This window comes from Ornithorhynchus anatinus, chromosome X5 (genome assembly GCF_004115215.2).
Source record: "Ornithorhynchus anatinus isolate Pmale09 chromosome X5, mOrnAna1.pri.v4, whole genome shotgun sequence".
In the NCBI taxonomy this organism is placed as follows: domain Eukaryota; kingdom Metazoa; phylum Chordata; class Mammalia; order Monotremata; family Ornithorhynchidae; genus Ornithorhynchus; species Ornithorhynchus anatinus.
In genome coordinates, this window is record NC_041753.1 from 3,515,485 (window position 1) to 3,534,198 (window position 18,714).

At 63.2% G+C, this 18,714-nt stretch overlaps 1 protein-coding gene across 1 annotated transcript; it reads left to right on the top strand.

Annotated features, from left to right (window-relative positions):
* Positions 1 to 318: 318 nt before the first annotated feature.
* LOC103169027 lies at positions 319 to 18,712 on the top strand (the record flags this gene model as incomplete). Its single annotated transcript, XM_029055497.2, has 12 exons — positions 319 to 607; positions 1,441 to 1,527; positions 2,586 to 2,702; positions 4,240 to 4,376; positions 6,446 to 6,655; positions 11,331 to 11,517; positions 13,110 to 13,370; positions 14,005 to 14,325; positions 15,354 to 15,626; positions 17,234 to 17,350; positions 17,773 to 17,814; positions 18,567 to 18,712. Coding segments are annotated over exons 1-12 (2,187 nt in total), but the record flags the coding sequence as incomplete, so codon positions are not given.
* Positions 18,713 to 18,714: the final 2 nt, after the last annotated feature.

Genomic DNA, 18,714 nt, shown 5'->3' on the forward strand with positions numbered 1-18,714 from the left:
CCACGGCTGACGAGCGGCCGAGCCGGAATTCGAACCCGTGACCTCCGACTCCGAAGCCCGGGCTCTTTCCACCGAGCCCCGCTGCTTCTCTACCTCATCTGGAAAGCGGCGATCGAGACCGTGAGCCCTACGTACGCCGGGGACCGTGTCCGACCCCATTTGCTCGCATCCACCCCGGGTCATCACTATTACCCCAGCGCTTAGTACAGCGCCCGGCACATAGTAGATGCTGAAGAGGTAAGATCGGGGGGAGAAAAAAACCCAAACAATCGGGCAATCATTACAAATGTTATTTGCGCAGATGCCTCCGGAGAGGTCATGGATCTGATCAGGGCCGCGGGAGGTTCGGTCGCCTTCCCCCTGCCCGTCCCGGCCGGACTCCGGGTCAGGAGCGTCGTCTGGGCGTCGCACACGACGTCGGCCGTGGCGAGTCGGGGACCCCCGGGACATTCGGACCCGCTTCGGGCGGCGAATTTCCGATTTTCCGGACGGACGGACCTACCGGACGAGGACCCGTCCCTGCGGATCGGCGCCCTGACCCCGGAAGACGCCGGGGTCCACACGGCCGACGCTTCCTACATCTTCCGCTACAGCCCGAGGGTCTTCGGTCAGTTGGCTCATTCGTTCGACCGTATCTGTGGAGCGCTTACCGGGCGCAGGGCGCTGTGCCGAGCGCTTGGGAGAGTCCGATCCAGCAATAAACGGGCACGTTCCCTGCTCACGGCGAGCCTGGGGTCTAGAGGGGAGGAGGCAGATGTCGACATAAATGGATACGTGACGGTTACGGGCGTAAGTGGCGTGGGACATCCATCCCGGGCGCTTAGTACTGTGCTCTGTACCTAGTAAGCGCTCAATAAATACGACCGAATGAATGAACGGGTTGGGGACGGGGGGAGAATGAAGGGAGCGAGTCAGGGTGACGCAGAGAAATAACTGAAAAATAAATGGTGGTATCTGTTAAGCGCTTACTACGTGCGGAGCGCCGTTCTAAGCGCCGGCGGATACGAGGTGATCGGTTTGCCCCGCGCGGGGCTCACGGTTTTCATCCCCATCGGGCAGATGAGGTCACTGAGGCCCAGAGAAGTGAGGTGACTTGCCCAAAGTCACACAGCTGGCAAGCGGCGGAGCCGGGATTCGAACCCGTGAACTCTGACTCCCGAGCCCGGGCTCTTTCCGCCGTGCCAGTAGTAAGCGCTCACCAAATGCCATCATCATCATCACCATCATCATCATGATCGCATCTCGCTTCTCCCCCGGAACCCGGAGGACCTGAAGGAGCCTCGAGTGTCCGTGAACTGTTCACCGACGGAGGAGCGAGTGACCTTGACCTGCTCCGTGGCCGGGGGAGGGGACAACGAGACGTTCAGCTGGTCGTCTCCGGGGGCCGGGGGGGGGGGTCTCCCGACGGCCCCGTCCCCAACGTCTCCCGGGGCCCCGGAGACCCTCCCCCGGGCTACACCTGCACGGCCACCAACCCCGTCAGCAGCGGGTCCCGCACCGTCTCCGCCGACCGGATCCTCTGTCCAGGTACCTGCCCCCCCCCCCCCCCCCCCCGCCGTCCATCGGTCCTACTTACTGAGCGCCGACTATTTATTTATTTAGTATTTATTAAGCGCTCACTACGTGCCAAGCACTGTTCTAAGCCCCGGGGGAGACCCGAGACGATCAGGTTGTCCCGCGCGGGGCTCACGCTCTCAATCCCCATCTTCCGGATGAGGCAGCTGAGGCACGGAGAAGTCGAGCGGCTTGCCCGAGGTCGCACGGCCATACGACGGGGCTTCGCGACAGGTGCGGCGGATGCGTTCCCCGCCCACGGCGCACTTATGCTCCGGAGGACTGTGATCATTATTAGTGGACTTATTATTACTGACAGCGATATCGACAGCGATGGTTACGGGAGGCCGACGTCATCGTTAATAATAATCCCCGTTAGGATCGTTAGAAGCCGATCTGAGGTCGCGGGGATTTGAGACAAGTTTATTACCGAAGGCCCGACGAAAATCCGTCACCTCCCCCTCCCGGCCGCACCCGTCGTCCGCGGAGCGACCTCGGACGGGTCACTTTACTTCTCCGCGCCTCGGGTCGCCGCACCCGTGAGACGAGGATTGAGCCCCGGGTGGGACGGGGACCACCCCGGGCTCCGTCCCAGAGCTCAGTACGGTGCCCGGCACGTGGTAATAACAATCGTAACGGTGACGACGATGCTCTCTGTTAAGCGCTCACTCCGTGCCGGGCACCGTTCTGAGCGCGGGGGGGGCGGGGGGGAGATATGAGGTGGTCCGACGTGGGGCTCCGAGGCTTCATCCCCGTTTTAGAGACGAGGGAACCGAGAAGCGAGGCGACCCGCCCGGAGTCGCACAGCCGACGAGTGGCTGGGGCCGGGATCGGAACCCACGACCTCTGACTCCCGGGCTCCCGCCACTGAGCCCCGTTGCGTCTCCAAAGCGCTTAATAGCAGAATCACTATTATCATCATCGTTATCAGGCGAGCGAGCCCCCGCCCGTGTGCCCCTGCTGCCCCCGGGGTCCCGCCCGGCCCCCTCTAACCCCCGTCCCCGGGGTCTACCAGGATTTTCTCCCTTCAGCCGGAAGCCCGCGGGGCACCTCCCGACCCTCCCGGCCCCGGCCTTCCCGCCGCTCGCTCTGGTCCCTGGCGGGAGCCTGCTCTTCCTCTAGGATCCGCCGGAAACGAAAGGCCAGAGGTAATGATAATAATGATAATAATAATAATAATAGCGGCGGTATTTGTTAAGCGCTTACTCTCTGCAGAGCACCGTTCTCAGCGCCGGGGTAGATACAGGGTCACCGGGTCGCCCCACGGGAGGCTCACAGCCGATCGCCAGTCTCCGGACGAGGTAACCGAGGCGCAGAGAAGTGAAGCGACCCGCCCACGGTCACACAGCCGACGAGGGGCAGAGCCGGGAGTCGAGCCCGGGACCCCCGACTCCGGAGCCCTGGCTCCTTTCCACCGAGCCACGCTGCTTCCGGTGGGCAGCGGGGCGGGCCGGGGGGAGGCCGAGGCGAGGCGACGCGTCTCCCTCCCTGGCAGCCGACGCAGACTCCTCGCTACCGGCCTAAGAGCCGTCAGCCGCCCCGTCCCCTCCCGCCTCGCCCCGCTGCTCTCCTAGGCCGCCCGCACACTCCGCCCCACTGTCGCCGACCTCCGGGCCGGGCCTCCGCCTCCTCCTTCTCTCCCGCCGGCCCGCCGCCCCGAATCCGCCAGACGGTCACTCCCCCCCGCCTTCCCAGCCTCATCGAAGGCCCATCCCCTCCCTTTCACTGGTTCGCCGGTATTTACCGAGCGCCGGCCGCGCGCGGAGCACTGTACCCAGCGCTCGGAACGGACGGGTCGGCACCGGATGGAGACGAGCCCCGCCCGGCGACGGGCTCGCGGTCCCAGAGGCCTTCCCCGATTGAGCCCTCGTCCCCTCTTCTCCGACTCCCTTCTGCGTCCTCGGATCGGCCCCCCCGGCGCCGACGCACGTATCCGTCACTCGCTCGTCCATACGGTGACGGTGGCGCCGCTGGGCGCCCGTTACGCGCCAGGCGCTCCGCTGAGCGCCGGGGTAGATCCAAGCCGATCACGTTGGCCGCGGTCTCCGTCCCCGTTCTCCAGATGAGGCAGCTGGGGCCCCGAGAAGTGAAGTGACTTGCTCGAGGTCACACGGCGGACGAGCGGCAGGACCAGGGCGGGAACCCGGATGCTTCTGAGCCCCAGGGACCGCTTCTCTAACGGGGACCACGTCTACTGATTCGTTTACACCGAGCTGTCGAGCGGCGCGGCTCAGCGGAAAGAGCCCGGGCTTTGGCGTCGGAGGGCACGGGTTCGAATCCCGGCTCGGCCCCTTGTCAGCTGTGTGACCGTGGGCAGGTCACTTCACTTCTCGGTGCCTCGGTGACCTCATCCGGAAAATGGGGATGAAGACCGTGAGCCCCACGCGGGACGACCTGATTCCCCTGTGTCTACCCCAGCGCTTAGAACGGTGCTCGGCACGTAGTAAGCGCTTAGCAAATACCGACATTATTATGCTGACCTCCCGAGTGCGGCCTGTTGGCTAGAGCCCGGGCCCGGGAGTCAGAAAGACTCCCCTCGGCATCTACCGCGTGTCTGCCGTGACTTCTCCGGGCCTCGGTTCCCCCTCCCGGGAAACGGGGGATTACGAGGGTGAGCCCGGCGCTTAGGACGGCGCCCGGCGCGCAGTAAGCGCTCAACTCCCGCCGTCGTCGCCGGTGAAACAGGATCGACGGTCGGGACGGCGGCGGAGACGCCGGCGGTGGCCACGGTGTCCGTCCGGTGCGAGCCGGTCCCCCGGAGGGACCCCGCGGGAGGCCCCGCGGCCGCGAAAAGCACTCCGGCTACCCCCCGACTGGCCAAGGTAACTCCGCGCCCTCCCCGTCCCCACCTGCGGGACTGGGGCGGGCGCGGAGCCCGGAATCCATCGCGGGAAAGAGGCGGGGGGCCGGGGGGGGGGGCGGGGGGGGCGTCCGACCCCGGGACGGGGCGGCTTCCGGGGGAAGGCGGCTCGGCGTAGCGGAAGGAGCCCGGGCTCACGGGCCTGTCCGCCGCGTGACCTCGAGCGAGTCACCTCGCTCCTCCGGGCCTCGGTTCCCTCGTCTGGAAAATGGGAATTAAGACCGTGAGCCCCAGGTGGGACATTTGCTCGTATCCAACCCAGCGCTTGGTGCAGCAGCAGCGGGGCTTAGTGGAGAGAGCACTTTCTAAGCGCCGGAGTAGCCAGAAGGTGATCGGGTCGCCTCACGTGGGGCTCACGGTCTTCATGCCCATTTTGCAGACGAGGGAACTGAGGCACGGGGAAGCGAAGTGGCTCGCCCAAGGTCACGCAGCAGACAAGTGGAGGAGCTGGGATCAGAACCCACGTCTTCTGCGCTCTTTCCGTTGAGCCACGTTGCTTCTCTAATAATAATCGTCCCGATTATGGGATTTGTTAGGTGTCTGCTGCGCGCCAGGCGCCGTTCTAAGCGCTGAGGTGGATACGAGCAAATCGGGGCGGACACAGGTCCTGTCCCCCGGTCTCAATCCCCATTTTACAGATGGGGTAACTGAGGCACAGAGAAGCGAAGCGGCCTGACCGAGGTCAGACGGCAGACGGGTGGCAGAGCCCGGTCTGGAGGCCACGACCTTCTGACTCCCGGGCCCGTCCTCGATCCGCTGCTCCGTGCTCCTTCTCAGTAATAATTCATTCCATCGTACTTATCGAGCGCTTACCGTGCGCAGAGCACTGTGCCGAGCGCCTGGGAAAGTGCAGTGCGCCGACGAAGAGTGACGATCCCCGCTCGCAACGAGCTCACGGCCTTATTATCTCAGGCGAAGCGCCTGCTGTGTGCCAGGCACTGTGCTAGCGTACTCCCCCGAGTGCTTAGTACAGTGCTCTGCGCGCGGTAAGCGTCTAATATACGTGATTGACTATTTACTACGGCTCCCACTTTCCAAAAGGTCCCAGAGGAGGAGGAGAAGAACTCCGTCTACGCAGTCGTGCACAGCGCGAGAGTGGCGAGTGACCCGTCGGGCCCCCCCCCCGGACCCTGATCTGCCACCCCCTTCACTGCCCCGCCTCCGGAAGGGCGCGGGGAGCGGGTCCGAGGCCGAACCGGGCCTAGCGTCCGAGGTCCAGAGTTCCGAGGGGTGCGTGGAAAAGCGGGGGGATTACGGGGTGGAAAAGGAGGTCCGCTGGGGAGCAGGGAGAGGCTTGACTTCCGGAATAATAATAATCACGCTATCATTACGCGCTCAACTATGTGCCGGGCACCGTACTAAGCGCCGCCGGGGTGGATACGAGCGGATAGGGTGGGTCACGGTCCCCGTCCCAAGCGGAGCTCGCGGTCCCGATCCCCATTTTCCAGATGAGGTCACTGAGGCCTAGGGACGTGAAGCGACCTGTCCGGGGGGTCACGCGGCAGAGAAGCAGCGTGGTTTAGCGGCAAGAGCCCGGGCTTGGGAGTCAGAGGACGTGGGTTCTGATCCCTCGTCCGCCGCTTGTCCGCTGTGTGACCTCGGGCAAGTCACTTCCCTTCCTCCGTGTCTCGGTTACCTCATCTGGAAAATGGGGATTATGGCTGCGAGCCCCGCGTGGGACAACCCCGTTACCTTGTAGCCACCCCAGCGCTTAGAACAGTGCTTGGCACAGAGCGAGCGCTTAACGGATAACCGTCGTCATCAAGTGGCGGAGACGGAATTAGAACCCGGGTCCTTCCGGCTCCCAAGCCCGGGCTCTCGCCCCTACGCCAGGCTGTTTCGCTGGGAGCCAGGACTGTGTCTATCGGAACAGCGTCCTCTCCCAGACGCTCAGTACAGTGCTCGGCACGACGGGAGCGCTAAATAAATACGTCCGATGGATCGACGTAGAAGCCGGAGACCCGGAAGAAGGGGGACCCGGAGGGGTCGGTGACGTTTCAGATTCTTTGTTTTCCTCGTTCTTTTTCCCAGAAGGGCCAGCGACCGAGCGTCCCCCAGAAACCGGCCTCCGCCGGGTCTCGCCCCTACCGCAACCTCACCCGAGCCGAGGACCGTCCCGCCCGGGAAAGAGAAGGAAGGGCCCTCCCCGCCTTCCGCCTGGACGACGCTACCGACGACGCGCGGAGACCGCCGGCCCGCGAGGCCGGCCCCCGGTCCGTCGTCCGACGGCGCGGGCGGGAGGCGAGCCCACCCCTCCGTTCTTCCCCTCCCCGGCTGCTCCGCGGGGAAGGCCAAAGAGATGAAGCGGGTGGAGGCCGGGTTTGGATTATCCGGGGATTTCGGTTAACCGCGCTCTCCCCTGGACCGCCTCCTCGGCTGTGGATAACAGGGATCCGGCTTTGGTTCGACTCCCGGAATCCCGAGCCTTCGGGACGTCTCTGGGCGCGACTGCGCTTTGCCGGCGTCTGCGGGCGCGCCTCCCTCGCGCCCCTTCGCCCCGTCAGTCCATCGGTGGTATTCGTTGAGAGCTTACTGTACGCAAAGCACTGTACTGAGTGCTCTTTTCGTTTGTGTGGTGTCTGTTAAGCCTTTACTGCGTGCCACGCACCGGGTCGGACACCGTCCCTGTCCCATGTGAGGCTCACGGTCTTCATCCCCATTTTCCGGGGGAGGTCACTGAGGCACAAGAGAAATGCAGTGACTTGCCCGGGGTCACGCAGCAGAGCAGCAGCGTGGTTTAGCGGGAAGAGCACGGGTTTGGGAGACGGAGGACTTGGATTCTAATCCCCGCTCCGCCACTTGCCCGCCGTGTGACCTTGGGCAAGTCACCTAACCTCTCTGTGTCCCAGTTATCAGGAAAATGGGGATTATGAATGCGAGCACCGCGTCGGACAACCCGATTACCCTTGTGTCTACCCCGGCGCTTAGAACGGTGCTTGGCGCAGAGTAAGCGCTTAACAAATCCCATCGATATTATTATTACGAGGCGGAGCGGAAATTGGAACCCACTTCCTTCTGACTCTCGGGCCCGGGCTCTACCCGCTTAGGCCGGGCCGCTTCTCGGTCATTCGTTCATTTATCTGTTGAGCGCCTACTGTGTGCAGAGCTCTGTACTAGGCGCTTGGAGAGGACAGTAGGGAGAATCCAGTACAAGAGAGTCGGGAGACGTGTTCCTCGCCCGCAGGGAACCGACCGTCTAGAGGAAGCCCAAGCGATAAACAGTCAGTTGAATGGTACTCACCGAGCGCTTACTGTCTGCGGAGCACTGGGCTAAGCGCTCGGGAGGATCCAGTACGGCAGAGTCGGGAGAAACGTTCCCTGCCCACATCAAGCTTGCAGTCTAGAAACCTCTGCGCCGACCAGCGTGGGTGGGTTGGGGCCACGGCCGAGAAGGGGAGCAAAACGTTCGGGCCCGTCGCTTGTTTAAAAAAAAGCGATTTATGTTACCGACAAGACACCGAATAAACGACACCCACAGACGCGCCTGCGCCGAGATCCGCTTGCCCCCGACAAGGTCCGTTCGCCAAATCCCGCGCTCTCCAAATCGCTACCCAGCTTGGGAATCGACTCGCGTCTCCTGGCGACGGGAACGCCGCCAGATAATAACAACAATAATAATAATAACGTTGGTATTCGTGAAGCGCTTACTGTGTGCAGAGCACTGGTCCAAGCGCTGGGGGAGGTACGGGGTCATCAGGTCGTCCCACGTGAGGCTCACGGTTCATCCCCATTTGACGGACGAGGTAACTGAGGCGCAGAGAAGTGAAGTGACTTGCCCACGGTCACACGGCTGGCAAGCGGCCGAACCCATGACCTCTGGCTCGCAAGCCCGGGCTCTTTCCACTGAGCCACGCTGCTTTAGAATAATAATAATAATAATAATAATAATATTGGTATTTGTTAAGCGCTTACTATGTGCAGAGCACTGTTCTAAGTGCTGGGGTGGAGACGGGGGAATCAGGTCGTCCCACGTGGGGCTCACAGTCTTCATCCCCATTTTACGATGAGGTAACTGAGGCACCGAGAAGTGAAGCGACTCGCCCACAGTCGCGCAGCTGCCAAGTGGCAGAGCAGGGATTCGAACCCATGACCCCTGACTCCCAAACCCGGGCTCCTTCCACCGAGCCACGCCGATGACGGTATTTGTTAAGCGCTTACTATGTGCCAAGTTGCCACAGGAATACAAATGGTCAGTCCGGTGGTGTCTCCGGTGTCGGCATGAAGGATCTGAAAGCCGGACCGTGAAAAAGCAGGACGGTAAGAACGTCGATTCTTTCGAGATGTGGTGTCGGAGAAGGTCTTTGCGAACATCGTGGACTGTCCGAAAGACGAGCGGATGGATTCTGGTGCAAATTAAACCGAAGCGGTCTGCGGAAGGCCGGACGACTCCGCTCAGAGGAGCGTATTTTGGACGCACGATCGGGGGGACGGATTCTCCGGAGAGGAGGCTACTGCTAGGAGAAGTCCGGGGAAAGGGCGGCACAGGCGGACGGGGCGGCTAGATGGACAGAGACCCCAACCACGACGGAAGAACCGTCAGAAAGGTTGCGGATTACGGCAGCGGACGGAACGTTCCGGAGAAAGTATATCCACGGGGTCGCTCCAGTAATAACGACGATGGTATTTGTTAAGCGCTTACCGTGGGCCAGGCACCGTTCCAAGCGCTGGGGTAGGTACGGGCTGATCAGATTGCCCCACGTGGGGCTCACAATTTTTAATCCCTATTTTAATAATAATAATAATAATAATAATAATAACGTGGGTGTTCCTTTAGCGCTTACTCTGTGCCGAGCACCGTTCTAAGCGCTGGGGCAGCTACGGGGTCATCGGTGTCGTCCCACGTGAGGCTCACGGTCTCAATCCCCATTTTACAGATGAGGGAACTGAGAAGGGAAGTGACTTGCCCACGGTCCCACAGCTGACAAGCGGCAGAGCCGGAATTCGAACCCATGACCTCTGCCTCCCAAGCCCGGGCTCTTTCCACTGAGCCACGCCGCTTCTCTAACTTTTCTGACTCCTCTAACTTCCGAGTCACCTGCACAGGCGTCAAACCCACCTACGTGCCACTCGCGCTCGACGAGGCGGCCCACTCGGGAGGCGCCCACTTGGGCGTCAAATCCACTTCATCGTTCCATATCCGCGGCGAAGCGTCCGGCTTCCAACCCCACGAGCGTTCAGCGGGACGGGCCACTCCCCCATCCCACGGCCCCTCACGCGGCGGCAGGCCGAGCGGCCTTCCGTAGAAGCAGCGCGGCTCGGTGGAGAGAGCGGGCGCTTTGGAGGCGGAGGTCATGGGTTCGAACGCCGGCTCGGCCCCTCGGCGGCTGGGTGGCTTTGGGCAGCTCGCTTCGCTTCTCGGTGCCTCGGCTCCCTCGTCTGCAAAAGGGGGATTAAGACCGTGAGCCTCACGTGGGACGACACCGATGACCCCGTAGCTACCCCAGCGCTTAGAACGGTGCTCGGCACGTAGTAAGCGCTTAACGGATCCCAACGTTATTATTATTATTCTCACGCTCCGGACGCAGTCGACCTGCCACCGACTGCCGCGAGTCCGGGTCCTCTGCACGGGCGGCGGGGATTTATCACCTGTGCCCTTGGGCCGTTCCAGCGTCCGGCCTCAGTCTATCCAAAATCTGCCCTCTCCCCCCCACCCGGCCCCCCCGGCTCCGGTCCCGACCTGATCGGCACGGGGGCGAGGCTTGTCGATCTGGCAGTTCGGGTTGCGGGGCCGGGGTCCCACCCTGACTTCCGAATTCCGCCCGCTGCCCCGGGAGGTCACGGCACGGCGTTCGATCTTGGGACGGGAGGACGCAAGGCCATCGGGGTCGTCCCACGTGGGGCTCCCGGTCTTCATCCCCATTTTCCAGATGAGGTCACTGAGGCCCAGAGAAGTGAAGTGACCCAGCTGACAAGTTGGCAGAGCCCGGATTTGAACCCCCGGTGTCCGCTCTTTCCACTGAGCCCGCGCGGCTCCCTGCGCATAGTAGGCGCTCAATAAATACGATCGAATGAACGGATGGATGAAGCAGCGTGGGAATCAGAAGGTCCTGGGTTCTAATTCCGCTCTGCCGCGCGTCTTGCCGCGGGACCTTGGCCGAGTCGCTTCACTTCTCTGGGCCTCAGTTGCCTCATCTGGAAAAAGGGGATTCAGAGGGCGCGCCCCGGGTCCAGTCTAAGCCCCGGCGCTTAGTAGATGCCGCGATCGTTCTAGTAAACGATCGATGGACTGACTGTCATCGGTAAGAAAAAGCAGAGGGCTCTCTCTGGCCCTCGAAAGCTTGGTCTCAGACTTTCAGACCGTCAGGTCCCCGTTGCATCGATGAACGGTCCTTATTGATTAGTGAAAGCAATTAATCTGCCTTCCGGCCGTCAATCAGTCGAAGATTTTTTTTTTTTAGGGTATTTATGAAGCGCTTCCCAGGTGTCAAACGCTGTTCCGGGCCAGATATAAATTGGACACCGCCCCTGTCTCGCATGAAGCTCGGCAGTCTGAGCAGGAGGAAGAAGAGGAGAGCCGAGGCCCAGAGAAGTGGGGAGACTTGCCCAGGGTCACGCAGCGGACGAGCGGCGGAGCCGGGATCGGAAGACAGGCCCGTCCTCTTTCCGCTAGGCCACGCTGCCTCCCCACGTGTGAGGCACCGTATTAAACGCGCGATAGCCCCCCCCCCCCCCCCCTTGCTCAATCCACTACCAGCGGTATTTACTGAGCCCTTCCCGGGTGCGGAGCGTCGTACCAGGCGCTCGGGAGAGGACGGTCCGACGGAGCCGGTGGACGCGTTCCCCGTCCGCGAGAAGCTTCCGGTCCCAGAGAGCCTCCGCCGGCGCCCCTAGGACGGAGGGTCCGGGGCAGTTGGGGGCCGGGGCGGGGGGGGCCGCCGTCGGAGGGGAGGAGGGGAGGGGCCCCCCAACACCGCAGGCGGAAACCGCTCCCTTTCATATTTCCCGTCCGTCGCCCTCCCCGCGGCCGGCTGAGTCGCCCGGGGCTCAGGGCGGGCACGACGGCCGCGAGGCCCATCTCGGGGGTCCCGCCGCCTCCTCCTCCTCCCCCGTCATGGCCCCCGACCACCGGCTTGGGCTCCTGCTCCTCCTCTGCCCGTGGCCCGGTAAGTCCAGGGGGTGGAGAGGGCGTCCGGCCCCGTACGAGGGAATCGGCGCTCTGGGCACACACACATATATATATATATCTTTTGCGCGTGCGTACGTTATTCGCTGAACGCTTACAATGTGCCAGGCACCGTACTAAGCGCTGGGATAGATCCAAGACTGAAAACCTAGGTAGATCCAAGACGTCTAGACCGTAAACTCTGCACGGGCGGGGGAGGTGTCTGCTTATCGTCGAATCGTACCCTCTCAAGCGCTCAGGACGGTTCTCCGCACGCAATAAGCGCTCGATGAATAGGACTGAACGGACGAGTAAATCCGAGCCGATCGGGTTGGACGCGGGCCCCGTCCCTCGAGAGACTTCATCCCCGTTTTACAGATGAGCTCACCGAGGCCCAGAGGAAGGGCCGATTCCCTCGTACGGTACTCTCCCCGGCGCTTAGGACAGTCCTCCGCGAACGGTAAACGCTCGATCGACTGACGTGTCGGAGACGGGATTAGAACCCAGGTCCTTCTGCCTCTCGAGCCCGTGCTCTACCCACTAGGCGACACTGCTTCTCTACGATCTCCCCCTGGAGACTTTAAGCTGCTTGTAGGCAAGGGTACAGGTCTTCCAAGAAGTAATAATAACGATATGGCATTTGTTAAGCGCTTACCACGTGCCAAGCACCGTTCTAAGCACCGCGGGAGATACGGGGCCATCAGGTGGGCTCACGGTCCTCATCCCCATTTTGCAGATGAGGGCACTGAGGCACAGAGAAGTCAAGCGGCTTGCCCGTCTTCACAGATCCCACGGTTCTTATTCTTTTTATCCCCCTTTCAGACGGCGAGCCCGTCGTCGGGCGGGGCCGGTCTCTATCTGTTGCCGAACTGTACGTTCCAAGCGCTTAGCACGGTGCCCTGCACACAGTAAGCGCTCGCTAAATACGATGGGATGCATTTTTATCATATCATACGATATGTCGTACGTTACGTACAAGTGACCCGGATAGAGCCCGGGCCCGGGAATCGGAAGGTCACGGGTTCTAATTCCGGCTCCGCCACGTGCGCGCCGCGTGACCTCGGGCAAGTCACTTCACTTCTCCGGGCCTCGGTGACCTCATCCGTAAAAGGGGGATCGAGAATGTGAGCCCCACGTGGGACGGGGCCCGCCGGATTCTCTCGTATTCACCCCAGCGCGCGGCCGGGTGTCCGGCCCACGGTAAGCAGCACGGCGTAGCGAATAGAGAGAGGGCCTGGGAGTCAGAAGGTCATGGATTCTCATCCTGGCTGCGCCACTTGTCTGCTGGGGGACTTTGGGCAAGTCGTTCTACTTCTCGGTGTCTCAGTTACCTCATCTGTAAAATGGGCCCTACGCGGGAGGGGGCCAGTTTCCAACCCGATCTGCTCGTATCCATCCCACGGCTTAGTACGGCGCCTGGCACGTAGTCAGCGCCTGACAAATGCCGTGATTATCATCACTGAGCCCTTAGCGGATACCACAGTGACCGTCATCGTCAGCGACGGAGCACCGCCGGGACCGCCCCCGGGGTCCCGCCGCGGCCCCTCACCTCCTCCCCGAGACACCCCCCCCCCCCGCCATCTCCCCCCACAGGGTCGCCGGAGGAGCCCTCGGTCTCGATCGGGTCCACGGTGTCCGAGAGCGGCGTCTGCGACGCCACGCTGACCTGCTCCCTGGCCGGAGCCGGCGTGACTCTCGGCTGGACGTCCTCGAGGGCCACCGTGCCCTCCGAAGGCCCCGTCCTCAACGTCTCCCGCTCCCTGTGCGACGTCCGGGACCTGAGCTACACGTGCACGGCCAGGACCCCCGCCGGCAACGCCTCGCGCACCGTCCCGGCCGAGCGGCTCTGTACAGGTACCGGGGCCCACGGCGTCAAGGACGGACCGGGGGCGCCCGGGCAGACCTCGCTTCGGGGCCGCCTCGGGGGCCGGTTGGAGGGAGGGCCGGGCCGGGCCGGGAGGGAAGGAGAGCGGGGAGGGAGAGCGGGATTTTACGCCGGCACTCGGGAGGGAGGACGAGGGCGGGGGACGGGGTCAGCGGGGGAAGGAACCCGCTGGGGGCGGGGGGTGGGAGTGGGAGTCGGGGAATCGGTCAGTCGACGGTATCGACCGAGCGCACGACCGAGCGCCCGGGAGAGTTCGCCGTAACGGTTCAACGGGCACGCGAGGAGTTGAGGGTCGAGAGGGGGAGACAGACAAGAGGAGAAATAAATAACCGACAGATGCGGACGTGAGCGCTGCGGGGCCGGGTCGGGGGCGAACGGAGGGGGCGAATCCAAGCGCGAGGGGGACGCGGCAGGGAGGGGGAGAGGAGGAAAGGAGGGCCTCGGGCAGGGAAGGCCTCGTGGAAGAGGCGGGGGGCAGCCCCGGAGGGGACGGAGGGCGAGCGGCTCCGGGATCCTCCCGCCCGGGGGGCCCCGGCCCGGAGGGCGCAAGCCGGGGCGGGGGCTCCCCCGGGCCGGAACCTCCCTCCCTCCCTCCGTCGGCAGGGCCGGCGACCCCCGGAGGACCCTCGACCTTGGTGACGGTGATCGGGGCCGTGGGGTCGAAGGTCAAGCTGGGCCTGAACGTCTCGGAGCCGCGGGGGAGAGTGGTCTGGGTGTCCGCCCGCTCCGTGGTGACGGCGGAGCCCCCGGGCGCCCCTCCCGGGGCGACGGCGGCGGAGGGACGGGCCGAGGGGCGGCTGAGCGTCTCCCCGTCGGACCCGGGCCTGGAGGTCAGCGGGCTGGAGCCCCGGGACGCCGGGGTCTACCGAGCCTTCTCCTGCCCCGGACCCACCGCCCTGGGGGGCTTCCTCCTGAAGGTCTACCGTGAGTCTCGGCCCCTGCCCTCGGGGGGGGGGGGGCGGGGGGCGGTCCGCTGGGGGAGGCGGGACGTTCATCCAACCGTTCCTTCGATCGCGTTGATCGAGCGCTTCCCGTGAGCGCGGCGCCGTACTAAGCGCTCGCACCCGTCAGCCGGGTGACTCCGGGCGAGTCGCTCTGCTTCTCCGTGCCTCGGTTCCCTCGTCTGGAAAATGGGGATTAAGAGGGGGAGCCCCGTGGGACAGCCCGATTACCTTGTGTCTGCCCCGGCGCTCAGACCGGTGCTTGACACCTAGTGAGCGCTCAACGGATACCATCGTCGTCATTATTATCATCATTCATGACAACGGCGTGATACGATAATGGCCAGGGCTCGGGAGTCAGAGGTCGCGGGTTCCAATCCCGGCTCCGCCACGTCTGCCGTGTGACCTTGGGCCAGTCACTTCACTTCCCTGGGCCTCAGTTCGCTCATCCGGAAAACGGGGATGAAGACCGGGAGCCTCGGGTGGGACAGGGACTCTGTCCAACCTGATTACCTTGTAATTACCCCGGTGCTTAGAGCAGTCCTTGACCCATAGTAAGCGCTTATCAAATACCATCATTATCATGGGGAGATGGGACGCACGCACACATAAAAACACCCCCCCCCACACACACACGAACATACACACTGTGCTGGGCACTGGGAGAGGGACAGAGGGAGGAGGAAGACGGGATACACGTACGCACACTGCGCTGGGCACTGGGGGAGGGACAGAGGGAGGAGGAGCCGTTGCCCCCGCCCCCCGGGGGGGACCTGTCAGTCTGATGCGGGAGACGGGCCATCGGGAGATGGGGAAACCCAAGGGACACCGGATCCCAAAGGGGCCCCCAAAACACACGCCGCAGAGCGGGAACCGTCGGAGGGTCTACGCCGGGAAGACCTCCCGGAGGAGGTGTTTTACGCACGAGGGAGGGGAGGCTTCCGACCCGGGAAGATCTGGGGGCCGGAGGGTCCCCCTCTCGGCACCTGAGACTCGCGTGTCCCCCGACAGGTCGGCCGGGGGAGCCCTCGGTGACGGTGAACCCCGCGGCGTCTGACCGGGGCCACTGTACCTTCACCCTGACCTGCTCCGTGGCCGGGGGGGACGACGACGTGACCTTCAGCTGGACGCCCCCGGGGCCGGGGGCCACCCTGTCCCCCGCCGGCTCCGTCCTCGCCATCTCCCGGAGGCCCGGGGACCCTCCCCGAGACTACACGTGCACGGTCACAAACCCCGTCGGCAACAACTCCCGCACCGTCCCCGCTGACCGGCTCCCCTGTCCAGGTGCCAGAGCCGCCCCCGGGAGCCGGGGAGGGAGACGGAGAGATATCCCGGCTCGGTCTGGAAGCTTCCGTTCTCGGGGGGGGGGGGGGGGGGAACTGGGGAGGCCTAAGCCGCCGGGGGAATTAGCGGAGCTCGTTCTGGGCAAGGAAAACGCCTGCCGATTCTGCTCTAGTGTATTCTCCCAAGGGCTCAGCGCGGCGCTCTGCACGCAGTGAGCGCTCGGTAAGTACCACTGATTGGGAAGGGACTTTCAGGGGTCTCTGGGCTGAGAGGCTCCCCGCTTTAGCGCCCTGGAGGAGCTGCCAATTAATCGTATTTATCGAGCGCTTACCGTGTGCAGAGGCCCGTACTGAGCGCTTGGGAGAGGACAATATAAACCGAAGTGGTGGTCACGCACCCTGCCCGCGACGAGCTTTCACTGTAGACAGATGTTAATAGAAATCAATAAACGACAGGGACGTAAGCGGTGTGGGGCCGAGGAGGGGGGATGAATAAAGGGAGCGAGGCAGGGCGACGCGGAAGAGGAGAGGAGGGCTCGGTCAGGGAAGGCCTCCTGGAGGAGACGGGCCTCCGATAAGGCTTCGAAGCGGGGGGGGGCGGCGAGTCGTCGTCCGTCGGATGCGAGGAGGGGCCGGAGGCGGCAGGCAGGCAAGAGGTCAGCGACGAGGTAGAGGAGATGGAGGCCCAGTGAGAAGATGGGCTTTGGAGGAGCCAAGCGTGCGGCCCGGGATGGAGTCATAATAATGATAATAACGTCGGTATTTGTTAAGCGCTCGCTATGTGCAGAGCACTGTTCGAAGCGCTGGGGGGAGATACGGGGTCATCGGGTTGTCCCGCCTGAGGCTCACAGTCCTAATCCCCTTTTTACAGATGAGGTAACCGAGGCACGGAGAAGTTAAGTGACTTGCCCACAGCTGACAGGTGGCGGGGCCGGAATTCGAACCCGTGACCTCTGGCTCCCGAGCCCGGGCTCTTTCCGCTGAGCCACGCTGCTTCTCTGAGTAGGAGAGCAGAGAGGTGAGGGAGGAGCGTTGGGGTGAAGTAAGTCCGGTGGGGGAGTCAGAAAGCACACGCGAACACGCAGTCGCACCCGCGCACGGACTCCGGTCAGGACCCCCCGGGCTGGGGCTGGTAGCCGAGGGGGGGGGGGGCAGGAGAGAGGCGTCTAGTGGCAAGAGCGCGGGCTTGGGAATCAGAGGTCGTGGGTTCTAATCCCGGCTCCGCCCCTTGTCCGCTGTGCGACCTCGGGCACTCCGCCTCGGTTACCTCATCCGCACTAGGCGGATTAAAACTGCGAGCCGCAGGTGGGACGGGGCCTGTGTCCGACCTGATCACCTCGTATCGACCCCAGCGCTTGGAACGGTGCTTGGCACATAGTGAGCGCTTAACAAATACCATCATTATTATTATTATTATTATTATTCTTCTCAGTGCCTCAGATACCTCGTCTGTAAAAACGGGGATTAAGAGCGGGAGCCTCGCGTGCGACGGGGACCGTGTCCAACCCGATTGTCTTGTAGGTACCCCAGCGCTTAGAACGGTGCTTGGCACAGAGCGAGCGCTTAACAAAATCCATAATTATGATCACAGTCGTTTCCTCTCTCCAGGGAATCGGAACCCCGAGGTCCAGCGTTCCCCGCTGCCCTGGATCGCCGTCCTGGTCCTCGTCGTCTTCCCGCTGGTGCTCTTCCTGGCCTGGTACATCCGGAAACAGCACAGGCATTGTAGGTGGTCGCGTCCCCTCCCCCTGTGACCCTCCTCCTCCTCCCACCCCTCCCCGGGCACCCGGGGGTTGGCCCCGTCTCCGTCTCAATCAACCGATCCGTCAATCCGTGGTATCTATGGAGCGTCCCCGGGCCCCCCGAGCTCACTCCACCGAGAGCCAGTTGGCCCGTTCGTTCACCCGTGATTTCCGAGCGCTTTCCGTGAGCGGGACGTCGGCCTGAGCGCCCGGGAGAGTCCGATGCGGCGCTAAACGGATCCATTCCCTGCCCACCGCGCGTTTACGGTCTCGGGGGGTAAACAGATATTGATAGAAATAGATAAATGACGGATCTGGACATAAAAACGGGGTGGGACCGGGAAGGGGGGGGGGGGGACGAAGAAAGGGAACGGGTGTCCGCTACGCCGCGATTCTATCTCTCAGGCTCCTATCTGCCCTCCGGAACCACCTGGACCACGAATGCGGGTAAGTCCTTCCCCCCCCAAACTGTGACCCGCCGGGAAGGGACTGGGGTGGGAAGGCGGGAGCTTCTGGGCCGCGGCGAGGAACGTCACTGTTTACAGTGGCGTTGTGTTTTCCCGAGCGCTTAATACGGTGCTCTGCATCGATGAATACGATCCAAAGAAGACCCTCCTCAGACTCTGGGGCGTTCTCTCTTTCATCCAGGCGTATTTATTGAGGGCTCACTGTGTGCTACCTTGCCTCTCCTCCCTTCTTTGACCTTTTTCTCCCTCTTTCCTCCCTCCTTCCTCCCCCCCTTCATTCATCATTCATTCAATTCAATCGTATTTACCGAGCGCTTCCTGGATGCAGAGCTCTCTACTAAGCATTCAGCGTGCAGTAAGAAAGAGAAACAATCCATTCCCACAGCGGGCTTGTAGTCTCGAATCTCTTCCCCTCTCTCCGTTTCCTCTTCTCATCCGTTCATTCGGTCGTACTTACTGAGCGCTCACCCGGTGCAGAGCACTGGACTTGGGGGAGGACAATACGACAATAAACAGACCCGTTCCCTGCCCACAACGAGCTTACTCCTTCGGCATCCCCCCCCAGCCCAGCACCCCCAGCTCTCCGGCCCCCCCCGGCCCCGGATCCCCGGGCCACCCCCACCCCGAGCTCTGGGGTCGGGGCCGGTGAGCACGGGCCGACCCCCCGGCCCCCGGCCCGAGCTCTCGGCGTCCGGCGTGGCCCGTGACCCCGCTCTTCCCTGCCCTTCCCAGCAGAGACGGGGGAAAATGAAAACACCCTGTGCCTGATGGAGCACGGAGAAGGCCAGGAGAGCGGGACGGTGCCCGCCGGGCCCCCGCCGGCCCCCGCCAGCGGCCTGGGAGACCCCGGCGCCCACCCCGCCCTCCCGCCCGCCGCGGA